This window comes from Chrysemys picta, chromosome 15 (assembly GCF_011386835.1).
Source record: "Chrysemys picta bellii isolate R12L10 chromosome 15, ASM1138683v2, whole genome shotgun sequence".
NCBI classification, from domain to species: Eukaryota; Metazoa; Chordata; order Testudines; family Emydidae; genus Chrysemys; species Chrysemys picta.
This window is the reverse complement of record NC_088805.1, coordinates 4,360,682-4,388,511: the sequence shown is the minus strand read 5'-3', so window position 1 is coordinate 4,388,511 and position 27,830 is coordinate 4,360,682. Positions and strand designations below refer to the sequence as shown.

Sequence of the window (27,830 nt, the reverse complement as noted above, 5' to 3'; positions counted from 1 at the left end):
CACCCCCTCCCAACTGGGTGCTGCTTTCCACAGCACTCCCTGTGCCCACCCGCCCTTTCCACCTTCAGTCCCTCCCTGCAGTGCCCGCCGCTCACTGTGTGTTCGTTGGGCTTTCAGCCGGTACGTTCGTTGGGGCCGGGGCTTGGTGTAACGTGCTGTAGGGACCCAGTGCTATGGAATAGGCCAGCCCAACAACGATCGTTCCTGCCGCAGAAGATAGGGCGGCACATAGGCTGAATATAAGAGGACCTTGCTAGAGCTGACCCTTGGGTCTTAGGGACAGCAAGGGTGGGCTAGGAGCTGGCAGCTAGGTCAGCTTTGTCCCAAGTGAAACGCTGGGGGTGTACGGGGGTGCTCCTAATCCTGGGAGCGTGGCTTTCTGGCTGTGGGAAGCCTCCTGTTACATGCCCGTTTTGTGCTGCCCAGACTGTACGGCAGTCGTAGAGCCCTGTAGGGAAACGCCGGATCTGCCTGGAGGCTCTGGCTGGATGGGGTCTAGGATGCAGTGCCTGCCGAGGGTCTGCCGGTGACCTACACTGCTCACAATCTGCCTGTGCCCACATCTCCTTTAGTGCGGTTAGACCCTTACCAAGGGGAGGGAAACGCACCCTAGAGTTAGCTGTAGGTTAGTGTGGAGAGTGGCGGCTTGTTGCATGGATGCCTTCCGTTGTCCTAGGCCCATCTAAAGCAGGCACAGAAACGGACAGCTCGGAAGGAGTTTGTAATTGCTTTCCTCCCCCCAGCCAGGGAGGGAGGTTGGGTGAGAGGAGCTGGAGACAGCCTCATAGTTACACTGTTATTCCCATGTCCCCCCAGAACCCTGTTGCCTTCGACTTCCTGCTGCAGCGTGTGGAGAAGACCCTGCGGCATGCCATCGAGGAGGAGGAGGGTTTGCCCCTGGATCAAGTCACCAACTTCCAGGAGGTAGCTTGGACCTAGGCCTGATTCCTGCCTAGGTGGGGGTGTGGCACGGCTTGGGGCCTGTAGGAGACAAGCCGTGTGTGTTAGCATCATATAGCCGCTCCCCTTTAGCTATTGTTCTTTTCAGCTCTGAGTTCACCACCTTCCCCCTCCCCCCACCTGTGCCTGGCCCCATTCCGTTGTATTAAATAGTTAACATCAGAAACAGCGTCCTGTGACTGAGGCTAATGGGAATCAGTGCTGGTGACGATCAGAATACTGCTCCGTTGGCTGTTACTCCGGGTCCTCGTGCGCTCTGTGCTCACAGGAAGGTTGAGTGATGTACCTGTCCCTGTGGAGAGGAGGCCGTGCCGCGTGCTCGGCTCACTTGCTGATTCACTTCTGTCTGGTTTCTGCCTCTTCCCCTCACCGCAGGTGTGTGATGAAATCAAAGTCAAGCTGAACTCCCTGAAGGACATTCCGAACCGGATCGAGTGTCCCCTCATCTACCATCTGGACGTGGGGGCCATGTACCCCAATATCATCCTTACAAACAGGCTGCAGGTGGGTAGCAGGCAGCCTCCTCCTGGGTTCCCATCCCAGTGGGTCAGGGCTCACAGACCCTGCCTGCTTCCCAGCCAGCGAGAGCTAACTGCCCACTCAGGAGGAAGTGCGGCAGCAGGGCTGGGTACTGACGCCCAGTCGGGCATTTGGAAGGGCCTGCTATACATACGGCTGCCAGCGGGTCAGGAGAGAAGCCTCTGAGGAGGCAGAGCTCTGAACCCAGTTGCTAAAGGCCTGGGCTGTAGGCCAAGCCGGGGTTAGAGCCAGGTTCTCTGATCTCTCTCTCTCTCTCTCTCTCTCTCCAGCCCTCAGCGATGGTGGACGAGGCCACGTGCGCTGCCTGTGACTTTAACAAGCCAGGTGCCAATTGCCAGCGCCGGATGACCTGGCAGTGGAGAGGGGAATTCAGTGAGTGTTGCTCTGCTTGCAGAGGTTCCTTTCTGTGCTACGCTGCAGGGAGACCCCGGAGCCTGGCCTAGGAACAGTCCTCCCCCGACTCCTGCTCAGACGTGCTCATGGCTGTCCTTCCCTTGCAGTGCCCGCGAGCCGCAGCGAGTACCACCGCATCCAGCAGCAGCTGGAGTCAGAGAAGCTGCCCCCGCTCTACCCGGACGGCCCGCCCCGTGCTTTTCACGAGCTGTCCCGTGAGGAACAGGCCAAGTTTGAGAAGAAGCGACTGGCGGGTGAGAACTAGCTTAAAATGACATTTACCGAACTCTGAGTGCATGGCACCTTGTGATTCAGTTTGCTCCATCGGGGTGCTGAAGGGTCACTTCCCCTGAAGATATTTCTCCAGATTAGCTCCCCCTGTTTGCCTAGTCCATGCTGGTACAATCTGCGGGCTCTAAGGGATAACCCACTGCCACCTTGTAATGGCACTGTAATGTAGACATTGGCTACGCAGGCACAACTGGCTTTCTCCCTTCCATCTGTCATCATACACCTCCTCTGTCCATGTGCTGAGTGTTCTTGTAACCAGCTGCTTCTTCCTAGCGGCTGAAGTTGGAGTTACTTTGTGTGCCAGGACCGATCACGTCTGCTCTCAGCTCTCTTCTGAGGTCCCCATTGGGGCTGGGCAGTGAGTTTCTAGCCCTTTGGGTTGTGAAGAAAACCCTCCAAGGCGCCCTGCTGTAGTCTGTGGAGAGCGCTCTGGATTCAGTCTGAGACATGAACAGCCCCATTCATCTCAGATGAGTTTTAACTCTGAAACCTAATGATGAATAGCAATGTCAACCCCGTGAGCGTTTTTACTGCTCGTGAGACACTGTTTAGCAGACCCATCCCCCTATTCTGGGGCTTGAGGGTGGAGCGTGAGGAGAGCACCATCGCTCTTTTTGTATGCCCCCAGCCTGACCCCTGTGTTGGCAGGTGCTGTTTCTCCCTGCTGTTATGGCCTGCCCCATGCAAAGCTTAGTTGCTACTGCCATCCTCCTGTGCCCACCAGTGGGGTGAGCGTCCGTGTGGGCGTGCTGGTCTCTGGCTAAGTGCTTCTGCTGTCTCTCCGGCACAGATTACTGCCGCAAGGCCTATAAGAAGCTGCACGTCACCAAGGTGGAGGAGCGCGTCACCACCATCTGCCAGCGGGAGAACTCGTTCTACGTGGACACCGTGCGAGCCTTCAGAGACCGTCGCTACGAGTTCAAGGGCCTACACAAGGTGTGGCGGTTGGATCCCTCTGCCCCGGGTGTCACTGGGGGAGCCACGAATGCCCTTGTCCTGGAAGAGCTGATCTCTGCTTCCAGAAGCCGCCAGGGCCGAGCATGAGCAGCTATGCTCAGGAGCTCTGAGGCCGGCTTGCTGAATCAGACCCAAGCTTAGAACAGAGACAGGTCCCTCCATGTGGCAGTTCCAGGAGGGCCGAGGGGACATGCCTGGGTCTCCCACTGATCCATCTTACTCAGTAAGCAGCAGCGGTGAGGCATGAACAGCTCCAAGACCCAATCGCTTGCTACACCAGTGAGCTGAGTGGCTGCAGGTTTAGTTCATCTGGGATTTAGCCAACACTGCACCCAGGCATCCTGTTTCCTTGCCCTGGGTTCACTTTGGGGCAGCACATTTAAACCGAGACAGCCGTGAGGTGAGAGGACTGCAGACTAGAGCCGGGCTGGGAGAGGGGGACCCTAAGCATACAGACTGCTCTAAAGGGGACAGGGATCGGCTCCCCTCCTCCCTGGAGGCAGGGAAATGCTGCAGCAGAGCAAACCAGCAAGAGGAATTTCCCTGTAGGCACTGGGGTGAGCTGGGTGTGGAGATGGGGGCTGGGCTGTGGGTGCTCGGCGAAGGGAATGGCCCAGAGATGGGAACTGGGAATCAAAGCCCATTGGTTGGTTTTATTCCCTTTGCCGAGCCGTACGCTGCCTAAGACTCTGCGGCCCCTCGCTTCGGGCCCAGAGAGCTGCAGCTCAGCTGTCAGCCCCTTGTGCGTCCCCATCCTGTCCCAACGCCAGTCGGGCCCTCCAGCTGAGGGCGGTTGGGACCTGATGTCCCTAATGCACGTAGGAAAAAACGAAAGACCCTTGAGTCCATCTCCAAAACGGCTCAGCAAAGGCCCAAACCATCTTGTGCTTTGCGGCTTGTCTTCAGTAATTGCCTCAGTCCTGCCCCCAGGCACAGGGGTGGGCTAGAAGGCCCTGCCAACCCGCGTGGCTCTGCTGTTGGATTTCATCCTGTCTCCTCCCACTACGCAGTTTGCTGGCATCTGTGCAATGAGATGGGGGCAGAGCTGATTGGAGGCAGCTCAGCTGCTGTTGTATGATGTCTGTGAGGAGCGCGTCCTTCAGGGCTGAGCGGGAAGCAGGAAAGCTCCTCTCCATCTAGCATGCGATCTTGTTCCCTAGGTCCAGGAGAAAGGGATGTAGAGTCTACGCAATTGATCCCGGAGCACCCATCCCGTACTGGGGGCTGTTATCTTGGGGAATAACTGGACGCTGCTAACGTCTGTAGTGCCTGGGCGGGAGCGTTCTGACCCGTGCGTGGCTCTCTCTCTCTCAGGTGTGGAAGAAGAAGCTGTCTGCCGCCACAGAGATGGGAGACGCCACTGAAGTGAAACGCTGCAAGAACATGGAGATCCTGTATGACTCCTTGCAGCTGGCACATAAGTGTATCCTCAACTCCTTCTACGGCTACGTGATGCGCAAAGGGTGGGTGCTGCCTGCAGCCCTCTCCGAGGGGAGCTAGACACACGCTCCTCCCTGCCAGACCCCTGCTGGGAGAGGCTGCGGGGGGCGGGGAGGGTGTCACTCTAGTGATTCTGCCCCCTCCTTCCCCAGCTTCTCGCTGGTTTCCAAGCCTGTGAGTGATCCCCGTACCACTCCCCTTACTGCTGTTGTTATGGCAGCAAGACCCCTTGTGCTGGGCCCTGAACAACCAGCAATAGACAGTCCCTGCCTCGAAGAGCTTACGGCCTAACCAGACAAGTCACGGGAGGGGAAGGGGATAAAACCTACTACTGGGCATCACTCTTGCCCTTCGACCTTCCCTTCTGGTCTCCTTGTCCATACCTGGCCCCTCTCTCCACCAGGGCCCGCTGGTACTCCATGGAGATGGCCGGGATTGTCTGCTTCACTGGAGCAAACATCATCACCCAGGCCAGGGAGCTGATCGAGCAGATTGGGTAAGTGCCAGAGGGGGTTAATGACCTGGGGCAGGGGCCTGTGGGAGGATTTGGGGAGAGGCCTTGGCTGCAGGACCGCCCTGATGGGACAAGTGGCATGAAGGCTTGTGAATCATGGCCGAGATGTGGGATACAAAGGCTCTGCCACCTACAAGTTCTTCCATCCAGCTGCCCGTGTTAACTGGGCGTGCTCTGCAGAAAGGCCCTGCCCTTCTCTCTGCCAAGCTGTGCTCTCCCTTCCTAGGAGGCCGCTGGAGCTGGACACGGACGGAATCTGGTGCGTCCTTCCCAACAGCTTCCCAGAAAACTTTGTCATCAAATCGACCAATGCGAAGAAGCCCAAGGTGACAATCTCCTATCCCGGTGCCATGCTGAACATCCTGGTGAAGGTAAATCCAGCCCCAGCGTAGACCAGCTGGGAGGGGGTGGAGAGGGAAGGACAGGACAGGAGGACTCCAGCGGACCTGCTTTCCCAAAGGGGAGAGTGATCTTGGCCTTCACCCACGCGTGGAGCCAGTGAAGGCTGCTCTGCCTTCGTTGGGAATTACAGATGTCGGGCCACCCCAGAGGGCAGCTTCTGTTCCAGTCCTGTCTCACCACGAATGAACAGGGCCTTGGAGCCTCCCTTGCTGCTTGCCCAGTGCCAACCGGGGGAATCATTGGCACAAGCCTGGCACCTTGAGGGTGGGGGAGAGAGTCCCAGAACCCTGCAGCACGGTGCAGATGCCAGCTCATAGAGAGCAGGAGCCCAGGATTAGTGCATGCATGTGTGTGCACATGCTCTCTTCAGTCTGTGCACGCTGGCTGAATGGCGCCATGACCCCAGGGACCCGTGCAATGCCCTTTGCCTGTCTGCCGGTTGCCAGCGTAGAGCCTGGCTTGGGACCTTCAGAGACTGGAGTGCAGCATGCCCACCTCTGCTCCTCGCTCTGACACAGCCCGGGGCTGACAGCTGCCTACACCCCATTACTGCCTCGCTAAAGCCTCTGTCAGGACAGTTCTCCGCCACCCTCTCCTCCTCTGGTCCAAACCCAGCGCACCCTGCTCCTGTCTGTCCAGCCTGCCCCGTGCCAGCCCCCCCACTGGCTGGTACCAGAGTGAGGTGCTTTGTAAAGCTTTTATTTTGTGTCTTGCTGAAGTGCAGATCAGGAGGCAAGACTCAGTCCAGCATCTCAGCTGGCTGGCAGGTCGATGCTCCACCCTAGGGCCGTGGGAGTGTGGCTTGTCCTGTGGGGTGCCAGGTTGATGCCCATTACCCTGGTGAGGGAGCAGAGTGTTTGCTGTCCTTCCCTGCTCATTTGTGGGAGCAGCGGGTCCTTGGGGGTCACTCCAGGTGGGTGTGTTGGGGGAATGTTCCCCTTTCGCCCCGCGGATTGGCAAGCCAGCAGTGCAGTGAAGTGGTCCTATGACGACGTGTTTACAGGAAGGCTTCACGAATGATCAGTACCAGGAGCTCGTGGACCCAGCTTCGCTCACCTACGTTACCCGCTCAGAGAACAGCATCTTTTTTGAAGTGGACGGGCCATACCTGGCCATGATCCTCCCAGCCTCCAAGGAGGAGGGCAAGAAACTGAAGAAACGGTGAGTGTCACTTTGCTCAGAGGGAGGTGGGCAGGTTGGCTATTTGCGCTCTCTGATAGGGGCATGAAGCAAGCCAGTCCCTGCTTCCTTACCTGCTCAGCGCTGCACAGAACTCAGGAAATGCAACAGTCCAGATTCCAGCTGCAATGTGAACGAGGCTGAACTGACTTCACCAGCAGTACAGTGGGGTGAGCCTGGCCTAGGGAGTACCTTCTATTGTTAACTCTGGTTCACTACCAGGAATGTGTCAGACGTGCCGGTTGGCCAGAAGAGGGCCTAGCATTGCTGGGGGAGCCTTAGCTCTTACGTTTGTTGGCAGAGATTTTAACTGGACAGGTTCCATGTTACATCAACAGAACCTTTGGACCTGATTCTCCCTTGACTTGCAGCCCAAGCAATCCACTGAAAACCTGGGAGTGTAGGAATGACCAGATGGGCTTAGGCAAGTGACCCATCTAGTCTAGTGTCCTTTAGAGGACAGAGCAAGGAAACTCCCAATGGACAGTTATGAAATATTCTTTCCCAGCGAGAGCTTGGCTCATAGCCTTTGGCTTAGATCCCTCCCGATTCCCTGTAACTCTGCTGTTCTCCGGAGCCACACGAATATCTGATCCTTGTTTGAATCCCACTAACCTTCTGGCCCAGGGATGTGCTGTGGCAGTTCTTCTCCTCCTGGATTTCCCGTCTGTCAGCTCAGCAGCAACAACAGGGCCCAAATGAAGTCTTTCCACCACTTTGTCTTGTACCAGCTTCATGGCTTTGGTGATCTTTAATCCTCTCTGTTCCATGTCATTCTTCACCGGGTCTATCCAATGCATCCTTGATCTTCCTCTCTTTCTAGTTCCTTACACTCTGGTACATATTCCCATGGGTGGTATCCTTCTTGAAGTGTCCAAACCATCCTCTTCTTTCTTGAATCTTCTGTAACAGCGTTATTTTTTGCCTTAACCTTTTTCTTCTCTTTGTTTGTTTATTTTCTTCAGTCTTCCGTTTTCCCCTCAGCCAGTTCATTTCTGCAGTCAAGATCTTTTGTTCATCGGCTTTTCTCATACTCCAGCAGTATTGGCATGAGGGAGCCTCAGATACGTTGACTTCTGCTTTTATCAAAATGTCTTTACCCTTCTGCAAGATCTAGAGTTATCCCAATGTGGTAACAGCTAGACAGAGTCTTCTTTTTGTTATCTTCCCAAATCTCGTTCTTCAATACTAGTCCTCCACGGTACACAGTTTGTTCTGTTTGATCTTTACCTCTTTCTCTGGTCTTCCAGTCTTCTCCATGCTGATCTTCAATCCAAATGTTCTGCTGTCCCAGTCGACCTTATCACTTATTCTCTATAAATCATCCTAGGTCAATGCTGTGAGTCAGTATCCTCCGCGAATTGAAGGCTGCGCACTGTCTACCACGTAACATGACTCCTCCTATTTCATCTGTCAGTGCTACAGCCATGACTGCATCCAGTACCAAGATCTGAGGAGAGCGTCCATCTTTGTCTCACTTCTACAGTTGCCCTGCACCATACCATCTGCGTCTTTTCTGCTCTCACCACGCTCAAAAACTTGCTGTGGGTGTTTGCTCTGTTCTTCATGGATGCCAGACGTTCTCCTAGCTTGCCATAACCCTCTCTGCCAAATGCAGTCAAGACTCTGAAGTCCGTTGTGACAGGTTTGGCTGTGTTCTAGGTACTTGTCTGATATCCATCTCATCACAAATAACTGATCTGTTGTGCTTCATTCATCCCGGTCGAAATCCAGCCCATGTCTCTGCAAGCGCTGCTTCCATAGACGACTTCGTTCTTGTCTGCAGTGCGGTGGGGAATGCTTTCCTGGCACGCTCGATGAGCTGATTCTTCTGTCATTGCTCCACTGACTCTTCTCCATTTTTATACATCAGTCCTATTATCGCTTCTCCCCGTTCGCTTGGCACTTGCTGCGTGTAGACCTGTGCCCGGCTTGTGCATCGCCTTCACCGTGTGTTCCTTGTCTGCTTGCAGCAGCTCTGAGCTTACGTCGGCCCCTTTTTCCTTTTCAAACTGCCTGTCAAGATCTTTTGCTACTTCTAAGAATTCCAGCATCTGTTCTCCCTGGTTTGAGCTGAGGAGCTTCTCCAGGATGGTTTCCCCCCATGTTCTGCACGTGGCACAGCTCTTCAAAGTATTCTTTCCATCGCTTCCTCTTTGCTTATTCGCCCCCAATTATTATTCCACACTTGTCTCTCACTGCCGACATCTTCAGCTCGTCTGTTCTCTTATATTGACATATAACACCTGTGTCACATTTCTCTTCGTGGATTCTTCTGCTTCCTTACATTGTTCTCTTCTCTTTGCTTCCTGTTTTGTCTCTCTGATCAGCCGATTATACTCCGCTCTTAAACTTGCATCATCCTTTTCATTCTCCTTTAGCTTCCTACGCTTGTCACTGTACTGCAGCATTTCATCGGCTATCCGCCTTTGGCCTTGCAGCCCAACACTTGGGGCACGTCTTCACTACCCGCCCAGATCAGCGGGTAGAAATCGATCTCTCAGGGATCGATTTATTGCGTCTCATCTAGACGCGATAAATCGATCCCTGGATCGACGCGCATAGTCCACCTCGTCAGGAGGAGTAAGGGCGTCCATGGGGGAGCCGTGGCGGTCGATTTGCCGCCGTCCTCACAGTGGGGTAAGTCGAATAGCTTTTGCATATCTTACATCGACACCCCCCCCCCCCCCCCCAGTGTAGACCAGCCCTTATTCACCCACTCTCATAATCCCATTTTGTACACGGTTCTCGCGTCTCTTCAACGTTCGTTTCTTCTTTTAGCAGAGACGTGATATTTTTCCACATGTTTTAGTCTTTCCTGATATCCAGCTCTTTCAGTTTGTCTGCATCATGGATCTTGGGTTTTGGCACTTTTTAGATTTCTCTCAGCCTCAACCTCATTGACGCAGGGACTAATTTATGATCTGATCTGATAACAGCCTCATATGATCTCCACACTTGATTTATATCTGCAATTCACAAGTACAAAGTCTGTCATGTTCTTCGTTTGCCCCTCAGGTGATATCCATGTCCACCTCCTCTGCCACTTTCTTTGTTGAAATAGTGTGTTCTTTATCACCGGGCTGTTACTTAAGCTACTAACTTTCTGCCTTTCTCCTCTTCTGTTTTCTTCATCTACATCTGCCTATTGCTCCAGCCCAGGAATTCCAGTCCGATCCTACCTTTGCTTTAAAATCTCTTGAAACTCCTTCTATTGTTTTCTGTAGCTCTTTATAATGTTTGTCAATTTCTTCCTTGGGCACTGCTGAGGTTGGTGCATATATTAGTACTGTTGTAGCTGCTCAGATTTGATTCTGAATCTCATCTTCGATGTACAAGGAGATAGCAAGCTAAATGCTGTGAGAACCTGGCTTGCCTTCAGCTTTAGCAGCAATGCAACTCCGTCCTCATGCCCGCCATCTTCTCTTCCCGCTGTGGGTATCGCATTTGCATCACGGTAAAATTTACCTTTGCCTTCCCATCTCATTTTCATATTCAGGGAATCCAGTCAGGGGCCTTCCAATGCCTGTTAAACTGAAGGGCCATCTCCTTGTTCAACCCCGCTCAGTTCCTGTTCACAAGTAACTTGCAGCCTTCTCCCGCTCCATCCAGCTCCGGTACAGTCCATCACCATGGAAACCGGTGTGATGTCGAGCACCCTGGGCTCCTTGAGACCAGGTAGCTGCAGGATTGGGGCAGGTGCAGTTGCTGATCTGGGTGGGCACCTTGGCCTATCACACATTGAACCAACTGCTGCCCAGAGGCCCTGCCAACATGTCCCATAGTCACATGGATGGCGGAGGGCCTTCCATAATTCTCTGCATTCACGCTCCCCTGGGGGCCCCGGTGTGGGACTGACCCTCCTTTGGCATCTTCAGAGTGATGTGGCTACTCATGACCTCTGCTCCATGCACCCAGCTTGCTTGGAGAGCGTGGCCCTGGGAGGCCAAGCTGGTTTGTGTGCACTGGTGATTGGCTGGGGCAGGGGATGTGAACTACAGAGAGAGACAGGGCTTGCGGTTGGAGGGATGTGTTCTAGTAACGAGTGATGCTGCAGCATCTCTCTGATTGCGCCATCAGCTTCCTCTGCCCCTTCTCAAGCAGGCAGCTCCCTCATCCTCCGCTGGGAAGCTCTCCAGAGCTCTGCCCTGCTTTCCTCACCCCCTGTCCTGCACCATCCACTTCTCCCTGCCCCCTAGGCGTGGAGCAGTGCCCCGTTCAGCATCCACTCCCTGCCTGTTCTGTCCCCCCACACAACTCCTGCCGGCCCTTCCTTGCCTGAAGCGTTCCGGTGAGAAACGCTCCCAGCTGGGAGCTCCGTGGAGCAGGGCTTTATCACTCAGCACCTTGACTTTGAGCTGCGTGAATTCGGGTTTATTTTCTAGCACCACAATCCTTGGCCAGCCTGGCAATGCGGCGGGGGGTGTCCAGGAGCACGGCGAGGCCCATCTCTGCTGGCAGGGAAAGGACGTGCCCTGGAGTGCTGGGCAGTCTCTCACCAGCTCTGTCTCCCAGGTACGCGGTGTTCAATGAGGACGGGTCCCTGGCTGAGCTGAAGGGGTTTGAAGTGAAGCGGCGTGGGGAGCTGCAGCTGGTTAAGATCTTCCAGTCGTCCGTGTTCGAGGCCTTCCTGAAGGGCACCACGCTGGAGGAGGTCTACGCCTCCGTGGCCAAGGTGGCCGACTACTGGCTCGATGTGCTTTACAGCAAGGTGAGTGCCCAGCCTCTTGCTTCTCTGTACTGTAAAGTGGGCCCCGGCGGGGAGAGGGGCGCAACCCCCTGGATGAGAGGACAAGGGATGCACTGGTGCCCTGCCGTCAGGAGCTAAGGGAGAGCAGCAAGGGGACGACAGACGTTCTCTCCAGCGACCTCTTGTTTCCCCGAGGGCCATCCCGGCTCTATGGCTTTGGTTCTCTCTGTTGCTCCTGACGTCGGAGGAGAACAGGACCTGTCGGTAGACCTGTGTTTGCAGCACTCCCTTGGCTGCTGTTTTCTGTGTTGGGCTAACATTTGCCTTTCTTCTCCAGCAGCTCCCATCCTGGGATGAGTGTAGCCCCCTCCCCAGAGCTGGGTCACTAGGTCATTCCCATCCACCCCTCTTTGATAGCTGGGGAGTGACAAAGACACGTAGCAAGGCAGAGCCAGGAGACTGGGTTCCCCTCTCCCCATCCTGCAGGGAGGTCAGAACCCTGGGTTCGACATCAGGCTGTTGTCAGAGAAGTGCTGGTATCAGACTGGGCGTCCTGATCTCTGCCCGTGGAGGAGGAGGAAAGCCTGGTCAAACACACCCAGCCTTGGCCAGCCCCATAAGAGACGTTACTGAGGGATGGAATCGGGAGGTTAAGTAGACGTCTCTTTGCAGGCAGCTCTGATTCGTCTGTGAGTTCTCCCGGCAGGGCAGTGCTGCTCAGCTCTCACTGGGTTCATTTTGCGGGGACCCTCGCAGGGTAGGATGCGGCCATGGATGCTCTGTGGAGTCTGGCCACCTTCCCTGGGTCAAAATCGGAGAGCGCTGACCTAGACAAAGCCAAGAAATTGGGGAGAGTGGGTAACCCTAGGAAACAAATGGGGGCACGGGGTCCCCAAGGGACACTTGGGAGCTTCCAGTGGCCACTCTCATGCCTGATCAGGATGATAAATGCCCCTATAGTGCCATAAAGTGACAATGTAAAACACAGAGACACACACACACACAGCCAAGCTGTAGTCCGTGTGTTCTCGGTATAGATTGTGGCAGAGAGCGGCTCATATAGCGCACTCCATAGAGGACCGTATGCTCCTGCAGCACCGGCTAATAGCAACAGGGTTCCCACAGACGCGCTGTCTCCCCAGGCTGCCAACATGCCGGACTCTGAGTTATTTGAGCTGATTTCCGAGAACCGCTCCATGTCCCGCAAGCTGGAGGATTACGGGGAGCAGAAATCCACCTCCATCAGCACGGCCAAGCGCCTGGCCGAGTTCCTGGGGGATCAGATGGTGAAGGACGCTGGGCTGAGCTGCCGATTCATCATCTCCAAGAAACCGGAAGGGTCCCCGGTTACCGAGAGGTAAATCTGCTTTGAGAGGCACTGGGGCCCACGGCGAGAAGTCTCTGCGGCCAGGGGCAGACCATAATGAAGGCATGGGGGTAAGATGGAGCTTGTACCTGCCTGCTGCAATGAGCCCTAATAGGATGCTCTGGGGAGGGGGACGAGCCAGGACGGCCCATGGCGTCCCTGCAGGCTCGGGGAGCGGGTTCTGTGCTGCCAGCACCCACTGGCTGATGAGTGCTCCCGTGTACCCCAGGGCCATCCCGCTGGCCATCTTCCAAGCCGAGCTCACCGTGCGGAAGCACTACCTCCGGAAATGGCTGAAGAGCCCCTCCCTGCAGGACTTCAACATCCGGACGGTAAGTGATCCGGAGACACCGGTACTGACTGCCCGTCACTGGCACCCGGCCAGGGGCGTGGCTAGTACCCGGGCACAAAGAGGCTGTGCGGACCCAAACTCTCTGCTGCTCTGCCTTCCCCAATGCTAACTGTCCCCCTGTCCCTGCACCCAGATCCTGGACTGGGACTACTACATCGAGAGACTCGGCAGCACCATCCAGAAGATCATCACCATCCCTGCGGCACTGCAGCAGGTGAGGGGGCGGCTGGGCCTGGAGGGGCTGGGGCCTGGGCCTGGGCCTGGAGGAGCTGGGTCCTGGGCCTGGAGGGGCTGGGTCCCTGGCCTTTCCCCCTGCGGCTGGCGTGACAGGCCATGTCCCTGCAGGTGAAGAACCCCGTGCCCCGCGTCCGACACCCCGACTGGCTCCACAAGAAGCTCCTGGAGAAGAACGACGTGTACAAGCAGAAGAAAATCAACGAGCTGTTCACTAGTGAAGGCAAGAGACAGGTAATGGGGGTGGGGCTGAGACACAGCAGGGGGACTGGCCTATGCTGTTTGCCAGGGCCCCATGTGGGGCCCTGTCTGTTCCCACACCCTGGCCACCACAGCTGAGCACCCCTGCCCTTGTTCCCACCCCAGGTGACCGCCAACCAGCCCCAGGAGGGCACCCCCTGCACACAGGTTGCCGACATGGAGGATTTTGGGGCTGCAAAGCCCCTGCAGCCGTCGGTTCCTGTCGCCAGTAAGCGCAAGCGGGTCCCGGTGGCAGGGGAGAGCCAGGAGATGTCTCAGAACCTGGAGCTGACCCAGTCCTGGCGGGAGATCCTGGGCCCACCCCCACCTACTGGCACCACCAAGGTAAAGACGCTCCGGTGGGAGGCAGGGCAGTAGCTATGAGATGCTCACTTGTCTGGGGAGCGGAGGGGGCAGCGGTGTGGGGGGAAGGGCAGGCTTAGCCCAGCTCCATGGCCATGCCCCAGAGCCAGTAGGAGGGGCTGGGTGGTAGCAGATATCCATGTCTCAGGGGATTGCCCTGGGCATGTTTGCAGCTAATAGTATCTCCATGATCCTCGCCCCAGTCACCCCCCTTTGCTCTCCCCCCAGGAGGAGCGCCTGGCCTGGCTCCAGTACCACAAGAAGAAGTGGGAGCTGCAGGCGCGGCAGCGCCAGGCCCGCCGGAAGAAGCGGCGGTTGGAGGATGGCGAGGTGGTGCTGGGCGGGGGCGTGATCCGGGATGGGCCCTCCAAGGGGCTCAGCAGCTATCTGCGCAGGACAGCCCGCAGCATCCTGGACCTGCCCTGGCAGATCGTGCAGGTACCAGGCAGCGGGAGGTGGGGTGTCTCTGCTGAGTCCGTCACGGGTGCTCAGCCGCCGCTTGGAAATCCCTCCTGCAGCGGGGGGAATCCCAGAGAGACCAGACAGGACCTCCCAACCCAGGGCCAGGTGGCTTTGTATGGACACTAGCTCCCCTGGCAGAGAGGGGGCTCGACCCATTGGCCCTAGCCAGGATTGCTGGGCGGGAGAACCCGGCTCATCCCTGTGGCGCTGCCATTGAGCCCAGCCGACTGGGGCGGGGAGGAAAATGGTGTCTGGACTTTGGCCTGGAGCCTCCAGGGACTGTGGGCTCATCCTTCCGTTTGGGCACCAGCCTCTCGCTGCTGCGGTGCCCGCCGTGGCCTGGAACTGCAGCCTGAGCGTGTGACAGTGATCGGCACCGTGCCCAAGCACAGAATGCCTGGTGCGGGCCAGGATCTGCGGGCCCTTGTCACAGGCTCAGAGCAGAGGGACCTGGTGGCATGTGCGCGGCTCCTTTCAGAAGCGGGGTCATGGGAGCAGACTTCAGTGGGGATCTCCCCTGGCTCATGGCCTGGATTTGAGCTAGGAGGGTTTGGCCTCCAGCCCCAGGAAGAGACGGCCCCCCAGGGTGCTAATTGAACGCGTGCGGGGGATTAAGGAGGCGAAGGCACGGCATGGCCAGAACGCCCCTGCCTCTCAAGTCTGAAGGTTGAGAAAACCCCAGAGGGAGCGGCGTCTCTCGAGGCAGGTACCCGGTGAGCAGGGGGCCCTACAAGCCCGTGGGGGAAGAGTGAGTAACACTGTGCGCTGCCTCCCACCGGGCTCTGAGCCGCCTTCTCGCCTGCAGGTTGCTGAGACCAGCCAGCCGGGCCTGTTCAGGCTGTGGGCCGTCATCGGGAGCGACCTGCACTGCATCAAGCTGAGCATCCCGCGCATCTTCTACGTCAACCAGCGGGTGGCCAAGCCAGAGGAGGGAGCCGCCTACCGGAAGGTGAGGGGAGCTGCACACGGGGCAACGAGTCAACTGCCCGGGGAGGGAAATCCTGTCAGCTAGAGGCCAAGCGCAGACAGCGTGCTGTGTGGGCCCCTCTACCCTGCTCTGCCAGTGCCCCTCAGTCCTGCCCCTGCCCCCCACTGCTCTGCCAGCCCTGCCCCTCTACCCAGCTCTGCCAGCGCCCCTCAATCCTGCCCCTGCCCCCCACTGCTCTGCCAGCCCTGCCCCTCTACCCAGCTCTGCCAGCGCCCCTCAGTCCTGCCCCTGCCCCCCACTGCTCTGCCAGCCCTGCCCCTCTACCCAGCTCTGCCAACGCCCCTCAGTCCTGCCCCTGCCCCCCACTGCTCTGCCAGCCCTGCCCCTCTACCCAGCTCTGCCAGCGCCCCTCAGTCCTGCCCCTGCCCCCCACTGCTCTGCCAGCCCTGCCCCTCTACCCTGCTCTGCCAGCGACCCTCAGTCCTGTCCCTGCCCCTCTACCCTGCTCTGCCAGCCCTGCCCCTCTACCCTGCTCTGCCAGCCCTGCCCCTCAGTCCTGACCCGCCAGCCCTGCCCCTCAGTCCTGACCCGCAGCCCCTGCTCTGCCAGCCCTGCCCCCCGCTGCGCTGCCAGTGCCCCTCAGTCCCCACCCGCAGCCCCTGCTGTCCTAGCCCGGCCCCCCACACTGCGCTGCCAGTGCCCCTCAGTCCTGCCCCTCTACCCTGCTCTGCCAGCCCTGCCCCTCTACCCAGCTCTGCCAGCCCTGCCCCTCAGTCCTGACCCGCAGCCCCTGCTCTCCCAGCCCTGCTCCCGCCCCCCACTGCGCAGCCAGTGCCCCTCAGTCCCAACCCGCAGCCCCCTGCTATCCCAGTTCTGCCCCCACACTGCTCTGCCAGCACCCCTCAGTCCTGACCCACAGCCCCCTGCTGTCCCAGCCCTACCCCCGCCCCCCACTGCTCGGCCAGCACCCCTCAGTCCCTACTCACTGCCCCCTGCTGTCCCAGCCCTGCCCCCCCCTGCGCTGCCAGTGCCCCTCAGTCCCAACCCGCAGCCCCCTGCTATCCCAGTGCTGCTCCCCTGCTCTGCCAGTGCCCGTCAGTCCTGACCCGCAGCCCCTGCTCTGCCAGCCCTGCCCCACCCCCTGCTCTGTCAGCACCCCTCAGTCTGGACCCACAGTCCCCTGCTGTCCCAGCACTGGCCTACTGAGCAGAGGCAGGCAGTTATGGTGATTTGGAGATGTGCACAGTGGATGAATCCACCGGACTCCTTTCCATGTGGGAATGGGCTAGCACTGGGAGGTGGGTGGCCTATTCAGTCAGGGCCTGAGCCAGTTCTGGGAGCAGCTGTAGTTCTGTAGCTGTCCTGGGGGCGTTTGGGGCTCCTCCCACCCATGGGAGGGGTGCAGACTGGCGTACGGTTGTGTGTGTGTCTGGCAGGTGAACAGGGTTCTGCCCCGCTCGAATCTCCTCTACAACCTGTACGAGTACTCCGTCCCCGAGGACATGTATCAAGAGCACATCAACGAGATCAACGCCGGTCTGTCTGCCCCAGACATCGAGGGAGTGTACGAGACTCAGGTGACCACGCCTGGTACCCACTGGGGTTCTGCCCCCAGACACAGACCTGGCTCCTAAACTGCTGGCCAAACCTGGCCTCAGCTGGGGGATGGGAACACAGGCTCCCGTGGACCACTCGGGGGTTACCCCAGCCTGCCTGCAGCATCGGGTGCCCTGTCGCCGGAGGTGTCTAAAACACAGCCTTCCCCCCAGTGCCCAGGCTCGACAGGGCTCTCCCTCCAGGGAAATGCAGCAGCAGGTGCGGGGAGGGGAAGCAGATCGCCAAGTGAGATCGCACAGGGAAATGGGGCAGGGCAACCGAACTGCCCAAGCGAGCTCCCCGGGCAACTACCCCTCTGGCCCGCCCCCACCCACGTGAAGAGCTGCTGGCCCAGCGTCAGAGCCTGCACCCGGGGATTCCTAGGGACGCTGACGAGCTCTGCCCCTCCCCAGGTGCCGTTACTGCTGCGCGCCTTGATCCACCTGGGCTGCGTGTGCATGGTCAGCAGGCAGCTGGTCAGGCACCTCACCGGCCGCGAGGCTGAAACCTTTGCTCTGGAGCACCTGGAGATGCGTTCGTTGGCCCAGTTCAGCTACCTGGAGCCAGGTAAGGCCCCGAGGCTGGGTGTGAGGGCAGGAGGGTGGCAGGACCAGCCCCAGGGCTCTGACCTGTCTGCTCTGCGTTCCTAGGGAGCATCCGGCACATCTATCTCTATCACAACGCTCAGGGCAGCAAGGCGCTCTTCGGCCTCTTCATCCCATCACAGCGCAAGGCCTCTGTCTTCGTGCTGGACACGGTAAGGCTGCTGGCGGGGGACTGTGGGGTGCTTCCCAGTGGGCTCCAGCAGGAGCGCGGCAGCGCTGTTCTCCAAACCTCTCCCAGCACAGAGAACTGCAGCGTCTGGAGCCGCTGGCCCCTGGACGAGAGGACTGGGGGCCCTGCCCCCCCCTGATTCGCTCTCTTTTTGGCACAGGTGCGCAGTAACCAGATGCCAAACCTCGCCAACCTGTACTCGTCGGAGCGCAGTGCCATGCTGGAGAAGGTGGGCGAGGAGCTGCTCCCTCCGGACAAGCACACCTTCGAGGTGCGAGCCGAGACTGACATCAAGACCGTTTCCAGGGCCATCCAGCGCCTGCTGCTGGGCTACAAGGTAGGAGCCAGGTGCGTGAGCCACACGGCCGCCCCCCGGCACCCGGGCTGGGCTGGGCTAGACACGCAGGCGCGGCAGCAGACCATTGGCCCAGCACTTTACACCCACCCCCGGCCCTGGCTGGCCAGCCGTCACCCTAGCCAGGTGCGGTCTTTCCCCAAGCCTTGCAGTTAGGCCTCTCGACTCGTTCCTTGGGGCCACGTCCCCACAGCCCCTGCTCCCAGCCGTGGTGACCAACGTGATGGAGAGGAGGCAGAGGCCCCAGAATGCACTGGGACCCGCCAGCTGTGCGGGGTGCTCTGACCCGCTGCAGGGGCGGGTGTTATCAGCCATGGGCACTCGCTGGCCAGGCTGCAGTTTCCCCACCTAGGCAGAGGCCTCCGTACCCCCCGGAGGGGCTGTCCTGTGCCCCGGCCAGCCCCAACTCCCCTCCCGCCCCGTGCAGGACGAGCGCAGGGGCCCCACGCTGATCGCTGTGCAGTCCAACTGGGACGTGAAGCGGCTGGCGAGCGGGATTCCCGTCTTCGAAGAGTTCCCCTTGGTTCCCGTGCGGGTGACAGATGACATCAGCTATGCCGTCCTGGACTGGCAGCGCCATGCTGCCCGCCGCATGATCCGCCACTACCTCAACCTCGACACCTGCCTGTCGCAGGCCTTTGAGATGAGCAGGTGAGCTGCTGCTGCTGCCCCCTGTCTGGGGACAGTATGGGTGGGGACAGGTGCCTGGCACAGTGGGAGGGCTGTGGTTGGCTCTGTCCTGTGCCCCTGAGATGGGGCAGGCCAGTGTCAGTCGCTGTCTCTGTACCTGGCTGAGCCCTGCCCCTCGTCCTCCCCGTCCCAGGTACTATCACATCCCCATTGGGAACCTCCCTGACGACATCTCCACCTTCGGCTCCGACCTCTTCTTCTCCCGCCACCTGCGTCGCCACAACCACTTGCTGTGGCTCTCGCCCACGGCCCGCCCGGACCTCGGGGGCAAGGAGGCGGATGACAACCGGCTGGTCATGGAGTTCGACGACAGAGCCTCGGTGGAGATCAACAACCCGGGCTGCTATTCCACCGGTGAGGAGGGGACTGCGGGGTGCTGGGCTGCTGCTCAGGGGGTGGGGAGCCAGCCTGCTCCCCCCAGGGGTAGGGTGTTTGGGGGACTGCTCAGCACCTGGCCACCGGCCCACCTTGGGCTGCGAGCCTCTTGGCTAAGCCAGGGTCAAGGCAGTCGATTCTGAGGCTGGTTTATGGTGAAAAGTGACATGGGCAGAGCTACGTTGTGACCCCCCTCCGCCTGATGCAGCCATGCCGACATAGCCCCGGTGTAGACACAGGGTAACAGAGAAACCCCGTCCAGCGGCGTAGGATGTGTCTGCACTATGGGCTGTGCTGGTCTCTGGAGACGGGAAACCCCCAGGGAATGCCGGGGATAGAGGCTCCAGCACCCCCATGGTCACCCCGGCTGTCCTCAGAAAGTCAGCCCATTATTGTGAAACATTCAGAACTAGGCAAAACAACCCGGAGGCTGAATAACACCGAACAGCCTGCCAGGGCCAGGGTCCCTGCGACTGAGACCCTGAGCCTCTTTAAACGCCAGCAAATAGCGAAGTCCTGGCTGCGGCTAGCGACTGATCAACCGGCTAGCGACTGTGCAGGCCCAGGCGGCCGCCCTGCCTCATCAGAGGGTGTGAGACGGTTCAGGGCCCTCCATCTCCACAGCAGCCGCTGCTCCAGATAACCAGCCCCTACGCCACCCCCCCCCCAGGCATCATTCTGTACAAAGCCACAGGGGTAGCCGTACACTGCAACAGTTGAGCTGTACATAGCTCCACGTGGGGTTCGCTTGTGTTGAACCATTGACTTCAGTGGGGCCAGGAGTTCGCCGTGCTGGGGCCGGGGGACTTCCCTCCTGCTGACAGGCTGCTTGTATTCAGTGTGCCTGGAGCTGGACATCCAGAGCCTGGCTGTGAACACCATCCTGCAGTCCCACCACATCAACGACATGGAGGGAGCCTCCAGCATGAGCATCAGCTTCGACGTGATCCAGCAGGCGTCTCTCGAGGACATGGTGACGGGGAACCAGGCCGCCAGCATCCCGGCCAGCTCCGACGAGACCGCCCTCTGCTCCAACACGTTCAGGTGTGGCCGCGCGGCCGGAGTGCGGGCCCGGCTCTGCCAGGTGCTCTGCGAGGAGACGCCTGGCAGGGCTGGGGGGCGTTTGCCTACCCAGCAGGTGTCTTGGAGCAGCAGTTCGCAGGGCATGGCTGTGGGTAGCCAGGAGCATGGCTCTGGGCTCTGGGGACAGGGGACCTTCCCCCATTCCCGGGCCTGTAGGTGTCGGCGGGAGGGGACCTGGAGGTTTGGCCTCTGGCTGTGGTGGGGACGCAGGGACATCCGAGTGCTGGGGGGGGCGGTTCCTCCAGCAGCATTTGGAGGGGTCAGGCTCCGGCCGAGGCCTGTGGGCTCGGCCCGGAGCTGAGCAGGGGCTAATCTCGGCTCTCCTGGCAGGATCCTGAAGAGCATGGTGGTGGGCTGGGTGAAGGAGATCACGCAGTACCACAACGTCTATGCCGACAACCAGGTGATCCACTTCTACCGCTGGCTCCGCTCACCGGCCTCGCTGCTGCACGACCCGGCGCTGCACCGCACCCTGCACAACATGATGAAGAAGCTCTTCCTGCAGTGAGTGAGGGCGGGCGGCTGGCAGGGCCAGCGGGGGGGCGCTATAGGCCATGGTGCGGCGTGTCGCCCTGTCACGGTGCCAGCTGCAGCCGGGTCCCCTGAGCTCCACGGCAGCGTGAACAGATGGGAGGAGCTAGGTGCAGGTTGGTAGGGCAGGCCCCAAAATGGACCTGGTCACCCCACTCGCTGCTGTACTCCTCTGGCTCTGGGGATGGGGCTTGGCCCGCCAGCTGGAAGCGCGGACAGCCTCTGCTGTGCTGTGGGACTGCAGCTCAGGTAGAGCACCACTAGGTGGCATCATTAACGTGCTCATCAAGTGGGGGCCGCGCCGGAGCCGGGGGGATGAGGCGTGCTGAGACCCGCAGGCGGGGGGGCCGCGCCGGAGCCGGGGGGATGAGGCGTGCTGAGACCCGCAGGCGGGGGGCCGTGCCGGAGCCGGGGGGATGAGGCGTGCTGGGACCCGCAGGCGGGGGGGCCGCGCCGGAGCCGGGGGGGGATGAGGCGTGCTGAGACCCGCAGGCGGAGGGGCCGCGCCGGAGCCGGGGGGGGGATGAGGCGTGCTGAGACCCGCAGGCGGGGGGCCCGCGCCGGAGCCGGGGGGGGGGGGGATGAGACGTGCTGAGACCCGCAGGCGGGGGGGCCGCGCCGGAGCCGGGGGGGGATGAGGCGTGCTGAGACCCGCAGGCGGGGGGGCCGCGCCGGAGCCGGGGGGGGATGAGGCGTGCTGAGACCCGCAGGCGGGGGGGCCGCGCCGGAGCCGGGGGGGATGAGGCGTGCTGAGACCCGCAGGCGGGGGGGCCGCGCCGGAGCCGGGGGGGATGAGGCGTGCTGAGACCCGCAGGCGGGGGGGCCGCGCCGGAGCCGGAGCCGGGGGGGGATGAGGCGTGCTGAGACCTGCAGGCCAGGGGGCCGTGCTGGGGCCCGACAGCTCTCAAACATCAGTGTTTCACATAGCACCTTGAACAGTGGCCGTGAGGTGAAGGGCTGGAAGATCAAGCTCGCAGGTGGCAGTCTGGGAACCCTGCGCTGTCCCCCCTCGCCCGCCCAGAGCAGGGGATCCAGGCTGAGAGGTTCGGGGCACTGGGCTGGGGAGGGGCCAAACACAGGAGGGGTGATGGCACTGCCGTGCTCTCCAAAGGGTAGTACATGCGCCCCAGCCGGCTGGGCTGGGCTGGCCACGCCCTGGGCCAGGCCTCCTGTGCCCAGCACCCTGCCAAGGGGAACTCCCTTCAGAGATGCGATGCCCAAAGGGGTCTGCTCCTGAGGCTGTGCCCGCGGAGGGGGCTGGGGCCAGAGCTCTCTGCGGGGGCAGCGCCGGCCTCACATGCTCCTCTCCCCTTTACGCCCTTCCCCCAGGCTGGTGGCCGAGTTCAAGCGACTCGGCTCTTCCGTGGTTTACGCCAACTTCAACCGCATCATCCTGTGCACCAAGAAACGGCGCATCGAGGACGCCATTGCCTACGTGGAGTACATCACCAACAGGTGTGGCGGGGCAGAGCTGAGCCCCACAGCCAGGGCATGCGGAGAGGCTGCAGCCGACGGCTCTAGCCAGGACGTGGCAGGGGCAGGTGGCTCTGTGGCTCAGAGCAGGAGTCAGTGGTTCCTGGAGTTTAAACCCAGGCGTGCTCACTAGATCCTCTGTGCAGTGGTGGTCTAGCCGTGCTGGGCCCCGGACACTGGGCAGACCAGCTGTGGGAGGTAACAATGTCTCTCCCCAGCAGAAGTTGGGCCAATCAAAGATATTCCCTCGCCCACTGCATCGGCCAGTCTGACTCCTGCATAACCCAGGCTAGTGAATTTCCCCCAGTGCCAGCTACGCACCCTGGCCTGGCTGGCTCTCAGCATGCCAGAGCTGGCTGCATCCGAGCCATTAGAATGCAGGGGCTCCCCACGGCCTTTGGATCTGGGGGTGCTCGGGGTACGGGGCAGCCTGATGAGCACAGATGTTGTCGTCCCGGAGCCCCTGGATCAAACATGCCCCTTCGTCCCCAGGCCTGGAGCCTCTGTGGGGCAGACTCGGCACCCCCTGGTCAGAGCAGAGCCATGTTCTAGTCGCCTTATGCCAGGCCCACTCCCTGAAGGGGGTCTGATGTGAGGGGTCTCTACTGGCTGGCTGGGCGAGGGAGTGGGACCCCCACGTGGGGGGCACATCCCACACTGCCCTCCTCTCTCGGGCCCCAAGGGGACTTGCCTCCGAGGTGCGAAGTAGAAATCAGCCTGGGCAGGCTGCAGTCTCCGTATGTCGCTGGGTGACCATCATCTCTTCCCCTCCAGCATCCACTCGAAGGAGATCTTCCACTCCCTGACCATCTCCTTCTCCCGCTGCTGGGAATTCCTGCTCTGGATGGACCCAGCTAACTACGGGGGCATCAAGGGGAGAGTGCCCACCAGCGTCCCCTCTGGGGAGGTAAGTGCCCAGGGCAGGCTGAGGCACACTGTGGAGAGGGGAGCAGGGGCTGTGCCAGGCATGGGGGCAGGGGGATGGGTTGTCCCTGCTGGGCATGGGGCACTGTTAGCCACTGAGGGAGGTGAAATGGGGCCAGGAATCAGGCGTGTAACTGTTCAGCACTTGGCCCTTTGGTCTAGACGGACCCCAGCAAACGGCACGCGGGTGCTGAGGAGGGCAGTGAGGAGGAGGAAGAGGAGGCTGAGGAGGAGGAAGAGCCGGGGGAGGCCAGTGTGGAGGATTTGCTGGAGAACAACTGGAACATTGTGCAGTACCTGCCCCAGGCAGCCTCCTGCCAGAACTACTTCCTCATGATCGTGTCAGGTGAGTGCGCCCCCTGCAGGGCTCATGGGGGGGCTCCCCTCCCCAAGCACTCACTGCTGCCCCCCACAGGAGCCAGATCCAGGCTCTTCCCGGCTGCCCCTTGAGACGCTCAGTGGGGGCTCCCCATCTCTGCCCATTCCGTTATGGACACTGTGTTGTGATAGCAGCTGGGAGTCCCCAGACTGGATGCCATTGCGCTGTGCGCTGCACAGACACAGCCCCTAGAAGGTGCCTGTGGGTGGGCAGCCCAGCTGAGGGGGCTCCCCTGGGATGGGGGTGGGCAGCCTGCCGGGGCGTCCACTCCTGTCCGCCCATCAGGCGGCGCTGTGCTGGGGGCCAATCCCAAGTACCACAGGGTGCCATGCTGGGATCGTGGTTGGAGCCTTGCCTCTGCCCCCTCTTCCCAGCCTACATCGTCGCCGTGTACCACAGCATGAAGGAGGAGATGCGGCGCAGCGCCCCCGGGAGCACGCCCATCAGGAGGCGGGCCAGCAGCCAGGCCTCCCAGGAGGCTGTGGGCGAGGCGGGCGCCATGCCTGGTGAGTTAAACTCTTCCTTTGCCCTGGGGACTGCAGCCTGCCGGACGCTGGTGTCTGGGGTGAGGCGAGCTGGCCCCGTCACGCCGCAGTCTAGCTCACGACGCCCTTTCCCCTCTCGCCCCAGGCGTGATCACCTTCTCGCAGGACTATGTCTCCAATGAGCTCACCCAGAGCTTTTTCACCATCACTCAGAAGATCCAGAAGAAGGTGACTGGCTCCCGCCATGCCACGCTGCCCTCGGACATGTTCCCAGCGCTGCCCGGCTCCTACCTGCCGCTCAACAACCCGGCGCTGGAGTTCATCAAATACGTCTGTAAGGTTAGCGGTGCGCCCGCTGCGCGGCAGAGCCCTGGGCTCTCCCCTTCCCCCTGCGCCCAGGACTCTGGCACAGCTGCCCTCCTGGGAGCCAGCCAGGCTGGGGAATCCCCAGGCGGTCTTGCTCTGATCTGCAGCCTGCCCATGCCACTCACCTCCTGCAGAGAGCGGGAGGCCCTGGCGCAGGGCTCCAGCCCGCTAGTTCCCCCAGGAAGGATTTACCCCTCCCCTGCTGCCCCAGTCGGCTGCCATCGCAGCCCCAGGGACTCTGCAGGCCGTGTGGGTGGCTGCGGCCCCGTGAGAGGGGCACAGACCCCACCCTTGCAGCCGGTGGCCCATGCGGCTCTCCCCTCCGGCAGGTGCTGTCGCTGGATGCCAACATAACCAATCAAGTGAATAAGCTGAAGCGGGACCTGCTGCGACTGGTGGACGTGGGTGAGTTCTCGGAGGAGGCCCAGTTCCGGGACCCCTGCCGCTCCTACGTGCTCTCCGAGGTGATCTGCCGCAACTGCAACTTCTGCAGGGACCTGGACCTCTGCAAAGACCCCAGCCCCTGCCAGGTACCAGGCTGCCGCAGAAGCTCGCTGGGCTCCCACGCTGAACTCTAGCAAGTGCCCCGCTCCCGCTCACCCTGTCTCTGCCCTTAGGATGGCGCTGTGCCCCCCAGCTGGGTGTGCTCCAACTGCCAGGCGGAGTATGAGCGCGGCTCCATCGAAGCGGCCCTGGTGGAAGCCCTGCAGAAGAAGCTGATGGCCTTCGCGCTGCAGGACCTGGTGAGAGGCGGGGGAGGGGCTGTCTCGGCAGGGCCCTTGCTGCCGCTAATGTCCAGCTGCTGCCCGCGTTGGATGGGGCAGGGCTGCCCAAAAGCCTGGGCATGGGGCTGCTCTCCACACAGCGGCGGGTGAATGGGGCGGCCGCTCGAGGCACATGAATCATAGAATATCAGGGTTGGAAGGGACCTCAGGAGGTATCTAGTCCAACCCCCTGCTCAAAGCAGGACCAGGACCAACACCAACTAAATCATCCCAGCCAGGGCTTTGTCAAGCCTGACCTTAAAAACCTCTAAGGAAGGAGATTCCACCACTTCCCTAGGTAACCCATTCCAGCGCTTCACCACCCTCCTAGTGAAAAAGTTTTTCCTAATAGCTAACCTAAACCTCCCCCACTGCAACTTGAGACCATTGCTCCTTGTTCTGTCATCTGCCACCACTGAGAACAGTCTAGATCCATCCTCTTTGGAACCCCCCTTCAGGTAGTTGAAAGCAGCTATCAAATCCCCCCTCATTCTTCTCTTCTGCAGACTAAACAATCCCAGTTCCCTCAGCCTCTCCTCATAAGTCATGTGCTCCAGCCCCCTAATCATTTTTGTTGCCGTCCGCTGGACTCTTTCCAATTTTTCCACATCCTTCTTGTAGTGTGGGTCCCAAAACTGGACACAGTACTCCAGATGAGGCCTCACCAGTGTTGAATAGAGGGGAATGATCACGTTCCTCGATCTGCTGGCAATGCCCCTACTTATACAGCCCAAAATGCCGTTAGCCTTCTTGGCAGCAAGGGCACACTGTTGACTCATATCCAGCTTCTCGTCCACTGTAACCCCTAGGTCCTTTTCTGCAGAACTGCTGCCTAGCCAGTCAGTCCCTAGTCTGTAGCAGTACATGGGGTTCTTCGTCCTAAGTGCAGGACTCTGCACTTGTCCTTGTTGAACCTCATCAGATTTCTTTTGGCCCAATCCTCTAATTTGTCTAGGTCCCTCTGTATCCGATCCCTACCCTCCAGCGTATCTACCACTCCTCCCAGTTTAGTATCAACTGCAAACTTGCTGAGAGTGCAGTCCACGCAATCCTCCAGATCATTAATAAATATAGTGAACAAAACCAGCCCCAGGAGCGACCCTTGGGGCACTCCGCTTGAAACCGGCTGCCAACTAGACATGGAGCCGTTGACCACTACCCATTGAGCCCGACGAGCTAGCCAGCTTTCTATCCACCTTATGAGACTGAGCCCAGTGCCCTCTGGCTGGCACGATTGCAATGTGCTTAGCAACCACCGTTGTGGGGGGAGAGGGCAGGCACACACAGCCCCCCTCTGCAGGGCCCTGTGGGCCACTGGGGTCAGACAACGTGAGGCTGTCCCCTCGGCCTGGCGCTGGGGGCTGGGGCCCAATCCCGGGGCTAGCCCCTCACCTCAGCAAAGCTCCTCTGCTCCCAGGTGTGCGTGAAGTGCAAAGGCGTGAAGGAGACACACATGCCCATCTACTGCGCCTGCGCTGGAGACTTTACCCTGCTGATCCAGACCAAGGTACATGCTGCCCCTGACGGCCCCCAGCCCCACCGTGCTCCATGGGAAATGGCCAGGAGTCCAGCCTCTCCTCCCCTGTGCCCGCCCCCTGGCTCCTCATGTCCTGCCCTGGGCCTGGTGCCGGCACGTGGCTCCCCACCCGCGCTGCAGTGCCGTGCCTCCCCCAACCGCTCCCTCTGCTCCCACAGGCCTTCGTGGAGCAGATCAACGTCTTCCGCAGCATTGCCCAGCACTACAGCATGGCCCACCTGCTCGAGACCATTGAGTGGCTGCTGCAGCTGAACCCGCAGCTCCGGTGCTGACAGACCAGCCCCCTGCCCTGCTGCCATGCGCCCCAGGAGCAGGGGGGGTGTCTGAGTCTTGTGCCACAGCAGCTTCTATCCCTGGCTGTTGGCACCCACCGACCTGCCCCTTGGCTTTCCTGCTGCCAGCTCCACGGCCCTGGAGTGTGACTGAGGTCAAGGTGCCCGTTCAGCCGTGCCCAGCGCTGGAGGCTGTAGAGGGACTGAAGCTGTCCATGCTGCAGGGCGGCCCGAGGGCTGGGCAGTGCCCTCCCCCACAGGACAGTGCCACGCCGCCCTGGCACTGACTGACTGTAGGCTGTAGAGGAGCAGCGGGAGTGAAACCAGGGGCAGCCCCTCCTCTCAGCGGGGCTCCTTTCTGCACCCCCATTCCTGCGTGCAGGTGGGTGGCCGTGGGCTCTGGGACTCCCCCTCAGGGCCCTTGATGGTTTTTATTAGGGTTTTTGATAAGTTTGTGAATAAAGAGTTGCTATGACGAGTGCCAGGTTGTTGGGGGCGGGCGGGGGGCAGCGTGTGCACATATCCCAGTGGGAGGGAGCACATGGGAAATGAGTCCCACTCCAGGCAGGCAGAGTGCCCTCCCCTCCTGCAGCCTAGGGCCATGGTCAGCCTTAACCCCTCCCCCGCCGCTCGGCCCAGTAGTACAGTGAGGAAAGCGGCTATGCAATGGTACAGCCCAGAATGGGGGCCGCCTCCCCGTGAGCTGGATTGCACTGGAGCCCTGGTACGGAAGGGAGGAGAGGCAGCTGCCGCATGGGGCATGGGGGCCACTGCCCATGTGTGAAATCAACGCTGGTGGGGTCACGGGAGAGCCCGGCCCTGCTGCACTCAGCAGGTACTGGGCCTTCGGTCCAACTGCAGCAGCCCTGTCCTCCTGGGGGGCAGGCCCTGGACCCCCATGGGGGTGAGGGGCAG

The 27,830-nt window shown here is 60.3% G+C and overlaps 1 protein-coding gene across 1 annotated transcript in view; it reads left to right on the top strand.

Moving 5' to 3' along the window:
• The window catches only part of POLE (DNA polymerase epsilon, catalytic subunit), a 38,041-nt gene extending 10,651 nt beyond the window's left edge, over positions 1–27,390 (top strand). The window contains exons 16-49 of the mRNA XM_005278769.4: positions 817–924; positions 1,336–1,464; positions 1,770–1,872; positions 2,001–2,147; positions 2,975–3,120; positions 4,456–4,604; positions 4,985–5,077; positions 5,322–5,466; positions 6,501–6,658; positions 11,192–11,387; positions 12,509–12,723; positions 12,962–13,064; positions 13,218–13,298; positions 13,430–13,552; positions 13,685–13,903; positions 14,150–14,359; positions 15,189–15,332; positions 16,748–16,888; positions 17,321–17,474; positions 17,558–17,664; positions 17,842–18,018; positions 18,464–18,687; positions 18,860–19,080; positions 19,941–20,145; positions 20,515–20,688; positions 22,045–22,170; positions 22,963–23,095; positions 23,275–23,458; positions 23,866–23,997; positions 24,122–24,315; positions 24,672–24,872; positions 24,960–25,085; positions 26,524–26,613; positions 26,802–27,390. Of these exons, the coding sequence (XP_005278826.2) occupies positions 817–924; positions 1,336–1,464; positions 1,770–1,872; positions 2,001–2,147; positions 2,975–3,120; positions 4,456–4,604; positions 4,985–5,077; positions 5,322–5,466; positions 6,501–6,658; positions 11,192–11,387; positions 12,509–12,723; positions 12,962–13,064; positions 13,218–13,298; positions 13,430–13,552; positions 13,685–13,903; positions 14,150–14,359; positions 15,189–15,332; positions 16,748–16,888; positions 17,321–17,474; positions 17,558–17,664; positions 17,842–18,018; positions 18,464–18,687; positions 18,860–19,080; positions 19,941–20,145; positions 20,515–20,688; positions 22,045–22,170; positions 22,963–23,095; positions 23,275–23,458; positions 23,866–23,997; positions 24,122–24,315; positions 24,672–24,872; positions 24,960–25,085; positions 26,524–26,613; positions 26,802–26,915 (5,172 nt within the window). The 3' untranslated portion in view covers positions 26,916–27,390. The remainder of the gene's footprint in view (positions 1–816; positions 925–1,335; positions 1,465–1,769; positions 1,873–2,000; positions 2,148–2,974; positions 3,121–4,455; positions 4,605–4,984; positions 5,078–5,321; positions 5,467–6,500; positions 6,659–11,191; positions 11,388–12,508; positions 12,724–12,961; positions 13,065–13,217; positions 13,299–13,429; positions 13,553–13,684; positions 13,904–14,149; positions 14,360–15,188; positions 15,333–16,747; positions 16,889–17,320; positions 17,475–17,557; positions 17,665–17,841; positions 18,019–18,463; positions 18,688–18,859; positions 19,081–19,940; positions 20,146–20,514; positions 20,689–22,044; positions 22,171–22,962; positions 23,096–23,274; positions 23,459–23,865; positions 23,998–24,121; positions 24,316–24,671; positions 24,873–24,959; positions 25,086–26,523; positions 26,614–26,801) is intronic.
• The last annotated feature ends 440 nt before the right edge of the window (positions 27,391–27,830 follow it).